General features: G+C 34.1%; 1 protein-coding gene across 1 annotated transcript; it reads left to right on the top strand.

The window, feature by feature from the left end:
• The first annotated feature begins 7,265 nt into the window (after positions 1-7,265).
• Positions 7,266-8,685, top strand: LOC127878246 (uncharacterized). Its single transcript, XM_052424766.1, has one exon. It carries the CDS (start codon positions 7,414-7,416, stop codon positions 8,683-8,685), a length of 1,272 nt encoding a protein of 423 aa, XP_052280726.1. The 5' UTR covers positions 7,266-7,413.
• The last annotated feature ends 97 nt before the right edge of the window (positions 8,686-8,782 follow it).

Genomic DNA, 8,782 nt, shown 5'->3' on the forward strand with positions numbered 1-8,782 from the left:
AAATTGTTACTTATAAACACGGTATTTTTGCGAGCAATCAGCAAACATCAAAATAAGCCGTTCAATGTCTCAACTGTTTTTTATCGCGAGTTCAATAAACGTGTCAAATACGTCTTCGCTAATAGCTCCCACTCACCGCAGTTCGCTAGTTTAATTTTAGCGAGTCAAAAAGCAATAGTGTCAGTTATCAAAACGTACCCCCTATTTGTTATCACAACGGTATTGATTAATTGCTTTATAACTTGACACGTTATTTATTACAGTCGATGGTGCGGCATGTTGTTCTAACTAGTCGCCAGCGATAGTTGGCAGCATGTCACGCGAAAAAAGTAAAATCGAACGAATTATTCCATGAAAAATACATAGTCAAATATTTTTTTCCAGGTTAACCTTTTCCCGAAAATGTAACCGGTTAACTGGTCGTTTCGGTAGGTTAACCGGTTAACCTCTTGCATCCTACATTCAATGACAATTCTCGGGTAAACATATTGAAAGGGAAAACATAATACACGTTATTGGATAAAAAACATTTAATTCCATTTAAATGACTTGCATTCGCTGATGTGTGCATACTGAAGTTAGTTATGCTAAAAACCGCAAACATTCTCCTCGTCGCGATCAAAAAGGTAAAGTTTCTTATAATCATCCAGTTATCCAAATTACGGGATGTTTATGGTCGTTCCAAAGAACAACTTTTGCAGACACTTTCAGGTTATAACACTTTTTTTTATCTACCGTCAAACACTGTAACAAATGATTTAAGATAAGCATTCGTAATCCAATTTCATCCGTCCGTGTTAAAAGGTCAAATGTTTAATGTCATCTTTTACTATTATCTCAGCATGAATTGTTGGAATGAAACAGTCATCACTTGTGAAAACGCAACATGTCAATAATATTACCTTTGAAACATAATGGACAAGAGACATAAATAGTGGGCTACTAATGAGGTTAGGAACGACTCTGTCTGTCTGTGTCTGCCTGTGTGTCTGTCTGTATGTCTGTCTGTGTGTCTGTCTGTCCGTCTGTCCGTCCGTCTGTCCATCCGTCCGTCCGTACGTCTTTCCGTCTGTCTGTTCGTCTGTCTGTTATTATATTATTATTGACTTAAACATATTCACGATCTTTCTTACATTTAGTTGTTTTTCATGTATTTCTAGACACATCTATGCTTGGTGGTTGGTGCATTTTATGGATCATAGCAAGACCACGGTAACCTTTGTGGTTACTGCGTCTCTGTGCTTGGTATAAACAACGACGGTGCAAGTAACCGCCTTTTTCCAGCGGTTATGTTAAACACACCTTTAAGTGCTTGTTAAGCGCTGGTTAACACAGACTAACAGGGTGCTTTTTCTTGCTTTAATATACAGACAACAGCGATAATTTGGACTTACAAACGAATTGTCTTACCGACTATTACTACACTGAAGGTGTAGATTTCCTTCCCAGAGCTTAGACAGACTTGTCGACCATTTCTACTCTTTTACAACGACAGATACGATGAAACCGGTCTCTGTCAGTGCGACAGCAGTAACTTATTACTCCACGATTTTTGGCTATTGGGAATTTGTGTGTGACACTTTCGTCGTCGTCGTCATTGCTACCGTTTAACCACAGTCGTCATAACAATCTTTGGACTGAAGTACCGATTTGTTTTGCTTCCAACCATTGACGAAACCGACGACGACTGACTAACGACTTCTTCCGGGTTCGAGGTTTTTCTTCCGTCATTGGTTGCATAGACGAAACCCACGCCAGAATTATATCAGCCTGGAAAGCCGGACGAGGCGGCATACGCTTGACGGCAGCATTTTCATTCGATCAACGTGCAGGCAGCGTGTGACAGAAACTGTATGTCCATTATAGATCTTCATAGAAATGCACTTTCTTTTAACCGCATGCAATCTTATCCAAAACAAACAGTTCATACTTAACTATTTTCATGATGATCACAATGCAAGAATTTCGTCTTTAAATATTATACGAAAAAACAGCCATGTTTATATGACACCGTTGCCGTTTCTATAAAAACGCGACCAGCGGAGCAACATATGACTACTGGTGAGTGTATTTACAGTATTTCATCACATATTCTTTCGTATTCGGTTTTTCAAATAACCAACACAAAAAGCAAAATACAGAAAACCATATCGTTTGCTGTATAGCTTTTTTGTTGTTGTTATAATCATTTAATACAATACAATTTATATCGTTTCAATCTTAATACTAGAATAATCATGGGTTGAACATTGTAATGAAATGTTTGTTTCCGTTTACCGTTAATGCTTAAAAACAATAAACGAGTGTCGCTGCTGCTTCGAGGAGAAAACTTGGTTGCATTAACATGTGTTGCATTTGTCTCCCTTTGATACAAATTTAAATAGTTGTACAGTTAGTTTGTTTTAACTCGGTTACAAAATCAATAAATAAATGTTGTTTATCAGAAGATAAAAAAGAGAAATCGAAAGAAAAAAACAACACATTCAGAAGTACATTTATGGTGTTAACTATACATTAGGTACTTTGGTTTTACTGTTCTAGATTTCATTATCTGGAAAAAAGTTTTTTTCATAACTACGTTTTTAAATGTATTTTGGATTTAAACATATGCAATTTTGTGAATGGTATGTTGTTAATAATTTATCAAATTTATCCATTTTTTTTTCATTCAGAGTACGTAGATCTCTAATATTGTTGATTTAAAATAGACTAAGGTCGTTATGGAATGCAATTGTTTGAGGAATGAACTAAATACAATTTATACTGATTTATCTTTAATTACTATGTTAAAATGAGTTAAATCTATTTAAATTTATAATGAATGAATATATTTCACGAGTGCAAAATGCTTAAAATATATTATGCTTAAACCGTTATTTAGGGTTTAAAAAATATTTCAAGTGAACGTCGTGGCTTGCAAAAAGGTCCAACTTAGTCTTTCTATTGTATTAGACCGTTTTCAAATAACCGCCATGCAAAGCTGTATTAGATATTATACAATGTTTGACCGTATACAACTTACTTCGTTAGAAGCTTTGTTAAGCGTACACAGCTCTGCTAAACTGCATTCTAGATTCAAGGTGAAATCAATCGTGAAAAAAATCAGCATTTGCCAAGCTTTAACCAATGTTCTCGAAAATGTACTCTTCTATATATAACAACACAGTCAGTTAAATCAACAAAACTTGTTAAAACGTAGACTTGTGTGCTATGCAAGATGTAAAAACAGCTAAATTGAAACATTATTTTAGTGATGGTACGTATATAAATTCTGTACATTGAAACGAATGAAGCTATCATTTAAGTTTTAAATAGCTCATGCTTAATGGCATGTACATTAAATACTTATTACCTAATGCATTATTAATTAACTTTATAATATTAGACGAGAATTTGCTCAATTTGTTCGCCCCATACGAGTCGAGCCTCGCCAATAAAGCTCGAAACTCGCCTTATTCGAGAAAAAGTCGGCCAATATGGAAAAAACACAGCCAATACGGAAAAAGGTCGGCCAATACGAGATTCAGCCAATCAGAAACGAGGAAAAACTCGGCCTTATACGAGAATCTGAAATGTTGACAATTTTGGACGCCATTTTGAAGTTGCATGCTAGGTTTTGCTGCAAAAGTTTTAATCGTTAAAATATAATATTGCAGTTTACTTAAAGCACACAGCCCCTCATATACTAGTATTCAGCGTCCATGTTCAGCGCCCTCTTTCGACAATAACAATAGTGCAGTTTAACCACAACAGCAAGGTTCAATATTTGAGTATTTGTACATAAATAACAACAGCTAAAATGAACGCCGAAAACAAAACTAGTTCGAAATCATGGAGGATTTACACATTACAAATGCAATTCATTTTTTAATGGCAATGAGTAAGTTTTCAATCCTTATTGTCTTTCTGACAACGGTAGTGGATCCGGTGTGGCTGAAATGTTATTCAGGTAATTTTTCATTATTTCGCAACCTGTTAAATAGTGTTCCTGCATCATGTATCGATAATGTCTTGAAAGCATCTTTCGTCACATATTAAGTATAAATGCTATTGTTCCTATGCTTTATCAGTAAAATCGCCTTCATATTACAATATTAATGAAACTATAATTATTATTCTGAAATTAAATGCATGAACATTTGTTTCCTCTTGCAACAATATTCAATTTTCGTTTTAAATTAACAAGATATTTCTTAAAAGGTATTTTGGTGTACATAACATTTTCAAAGCATTTAAAGCATTTTGCATGGGAATATAAACAGGTAAAAAGTTGTATAGAACAGAAATTCTGCTATTTTTCAAAACTTCATACTTCAATTAATAGCAAAAACCTGTAATTCAAAAGTGAAATTCAAGCCGTTCTTGCTGAATAATATTATAAAGTTAATTAATAAAATTGTAATTAGTTAGTTGAATTAGTATTGGCTTTGTTATTGAGCTTCAGACAGCCATATTGTCCTTCGGCCTGCGGCCTCAGGCCAATACGGCTGTCTTCAGCTCAATAACAAAGCCAATATAAATTCAACTAATTATTAACATTATATTACAAACTGCATTTGATGTTAAAAGCAAGTGCTTTCGTTCCAAATACTTAATTGCATGTATATTTTACAAATTTCACATATCAATGATAGAATCTAGCTTGCAGAACGCAGTGATGCAAAACGCACACATTTATTGCTTAAAACTGTTAACATTTGGGCTGCGATTACAATTATCTTTAATTATGTAAAACGAGCATGCCTAAGTTTCGTTTTATTGCTGGAAAACGTGAACTGTTATTGCATGAATATACCCGGTACTAGATGCAGTTAATTTGATGCTCAATGCAAGTGCTTTTGTTCCAGGTCCTGCAAAACGCACTCTTTTATTGAACTGTTATTGCATGCAACTGTATATAACTGTATGTAAACGACTGTATTCAAACTTGGCACACTTATTTAGACCACTTAATTTCAATGATAACAAAAATTGTTGTACCGCCCCAACAAATACGAAGATACGTTTTCAAACATACTTTAACGACGTCATGCTGATGGATTTTCAGTTGCATTTTTGTACCTGGGTAGATGAGTAATTTTCCAAGACAGAAGCGCTACTCGTGTTTTATTTACCGTTTCTCAAATAATAAACGAAAAACGGGAACATACACTTCATTTAAATTTTCGAATATTATTTTTTCATAATGTAGAATGTGTCATTTTTGTTTATCCGTACTTTTTATTAGTGTTGGCTACTTGAAAATGGGAATATGAACTAATTTGTATATTTCGAATAGTTCTAAACTAAATAATATTTGATAAAAATACGAACCAATGCTGGCTTAATCCAATCGGTTTCCTCTGAATGCACGTACACACGAGTTCAAGCAATGTCAGCTTGTCTATGGCCAACAAGCCAGGCCACTTTCGTTTGCTTTCCGTTTAGAAAGATGATCTATCATTAATTCCGTAATAACGTCCACTTTTTTGTCACCAAAAGTTTTAGCCCATTATTCGCTTATGTTTTGTGGCAGAGTTACAGACCATATTGCATAATGTTTATCTGAAAAATTGCGCAAAAATAACAGTGTTTTCAAAATTAAGTGTTGTATTTTTGTTAATTTTACTGTGGTATGTTAACACATTTCAATTGTTAAAGCGCAGTAACCATCGTTTGTACCAAGAGAAATATACGGCGGTAACATATCACAAATAACTGATATAATCAAGTTACTATATAAACCACTATAATTTATAGAATTGGCTGCAGACAATTTAAAATCACAAATGATTTGCATGGACAGTTCCAATGTGGCGATCCCAGTTTTAAATAATTGTTTTTTTTTTGTATTGTTGGTGTTCTGTTATAACAATAATTTCTCCACTGACTAGTATTTAGTTTTTGGAGTTTTATTTTGTGCTATATTGTCCTGTATTGCAAGATTTGTCACTTGCCTTTAATATAAGAAAATGTCATGTAAACAATACTGTTCTCCATCATGGAGACTTGGATTTAAAACCGAGCACGCGATTGTTTTACATATTACTTGCTTACATATATAGGTCATCTGAAACGGATATTTCTGGTTCAAGGCTTTTAAGATTATAAATGTATGTTTTTGTGAAATAATAGTATTTAATTTTTACTGCCTGTGATATTTTTTTTCTATATGAGACAATATAATTTATTTGAAACCATGTGGCTGTATAATGTTTATTTGCTACAGCTGAACACAACCGAGCTTTGTAATTTGGTCTTTTATAAACTTATTGCGGCACCTTACTGCATTGCACGACGATGATATAAATATTACAACTATGTAATGCTATGTTTCTTTTAGCCTTTTAATGCACATGGGATCTAGTTTATACTTGTTTTGGTTTTATTTCATCGTGCTTGAAACAAAATTACGATTGCAGTGCTCTGGTGGGTAAAGGATTTAAATAGTGATGTTATGATGTTATTTTTTTATGAACACAAACATGTCTAATGAATAATTTTGGACCAAGTGTCAGGTTTGGTGCTACATAAATTTGGTTTAACCCACAGTGCATTTGCATTTACCATTCCAAGGCGTTGAACCAAGATGTGTTGATGGCAGTGCGTTGTACATGTGTGTCTTTTCTTTGCCATACATAACGTACTCATTGCATAATAAGGGTTTCACTTCTCCTGTGGCTGCTGAAGTTTAACTTATGTGTATTTGGTAGGGTAATAAAAAGAGAGCGCGATTTGCGTTACACAACACGTTTAAAAACTCCGGGTCTACATTTGTCACAATACTAGTTTGTGTCATATAATGCTTGTTGTAGAATAAGTTAAATAAGTTGTTATGTAATATCATCAAAATATCGACTATTAAAAAAGGTTTTACATATTGTGCTACAATTACATTTGAATGCAATTACAATAATACAAACTTTGTTAAAAATGGATTTATAATATGATATTGTAAATACCCACATTTTTTTTAAAATGTTCTAAAACTAATTTAAGCTGACATGTTCATACAGATTATGCACATATTTGCAGTTTAAGATAACAACAGATGTATTTCAAACATGTGTACGACATATGCTTAAATATAAATGGACAAGAAGTTTGAATACTAGTATCGTCAAAATAAACTTTATATTGTTATCTAAATGATAGTGTGTACAACTGACTGCTATCGGACCATTCGTCATTTATTACAACTATATGATATACATCAACAGAGGTTGGTAATATGTCTCATCGTGTTTGAACACTTGTGGTTGAGTATTGACTAAGTTTCGATGGTTTTAGTCACCCAAGGGCATTGTACTTCCCCAAAAAACATTTCTAACATGTTCATCTAATTCTTGAGTGACGACAAGATATCATTTTGTTTTCAAAAGTTATTTCTCAATTGATGTAGTGATACCAGTTAAATCAGAATTTGTTGACGAAATGAAGCTATATTATAGATTCTTTTGCACATTCTGTGCTTTACTTCTATGCACATCATTCACAATGTGGATATACCATAAGGAAGTATTGAAGTCAAGAACTGTGGTAACGAAATTAAACAACCCATTGAGCGTTGGAAAAGAATTTGCTACAATTCAGAAACAAGATTTCTGCAATGGAAATTTTGTTGGATTTGAACATAAATGGGCGCTGTTAACAAATGTTGTGGTACTTCCTGACAGAGGTTATGGCCGCTCTGGTGGAGAAGATATTTCTGAGGTATTAAATCAAAGCGAGGATGACGAGTATTATAAGCTTCAAAAGGGATATTTTACATTAAAGTGCCTTACTGGATCAATAAATTATCAATTCAATAAAGTAAGTCATTTACATAAATGGTTGAACGCGATGGATTTAATAGAATCTTCGTATGGGAGTGAAAGATATGCGGAGCTCTGCACGATTGTTGTTCAAAGATATGAATATGCAAACTTGTATCACACTATGACTGACTTTTATAATGTCTTCCTTTTGCTTGAAATGTTTAATATTAAATCAGAACATGTAAGAATTCTGCTATTGGATGGTCACCCTCATGGTGCCTTGGATACAACATGGGGCAAACTATATAACGGATATATTCGAGCCAGTGATATTAAACAACCTACACTATTTCCGTGTATGATGTGGGCTACGGTTGGATACGATAGTCCATTAAATCAACATCAAGTGACCCACGTTCCTAAATTAGAGGAATTCAGAAGGTTTTTCCTTCGACAACACGGACTAGCAATAAACGACAGGATCAATTGTAATAATTTGACTGTTTTATTTCTGTGGCGTCGAGATTATTTGGCACATCCAAGAAATCCTTCAGGAACAGTATCAAGAAAAATAAGGAATGAAGAAGAACTAATTGCAGCCGCGAAACAACATTTCAGTAAACACACAATACTGGATGTTCAACTAGATCTTCTTGATATGACAGATCAATTGATAATGGTGTCACAAACAGATATTCTGATTGGAATGCACGGCGCAGGTCTGTCCCACACCCTATTTCTACCCCAACACGCCGGGCTAATAGAGCTATATCCTACCTACTGGTCACAGTCCAATGTACATTTCAAGTCTATGGCTAGATGGCGTAGCTTACACTATCTTAGTTGGCAAAATATGGACTCGACGAAAGAACTTGAAAATAAATATACCATTGTTGACGTGAACAGTGTGAAAACTCTTTTAGATGATATGGCGCATAAACTATGTTGAACACTATCAAATGCCAACTGTTGCACGTGTAATTGTACAAAACACACTCTGAATGTGTAAAGTTAAAACGCTTGTGGTAAAAATTTTGTTCCACTCA

This window comes from Dreissena polymorpha, chromosome 4 (genome assembly GCF_020536995.1).
Source record: "Dreissena polymorpha isolate Duluth1 chromosome 4, UMN_Dpol_1.0, whole genome shotgun sequence".
NCBI classification, from domain to species: domain Eukaryota; kingdom Metazoa; phylum Mollusca; class Bivalvia; order Myida; family Dreissenidae; genus Dreissena; species Dreissena polymorpha.

Bases quoted from the DNA above. Each gene is read 5' to 3' on its own strand.
- LOC127878246 (XM_052424766.1), top strand. From the start codon at position 7,414: ATGAAGCTATATTATAGATTCTTTTGCACATTCTGTGCTTTACTTCTA.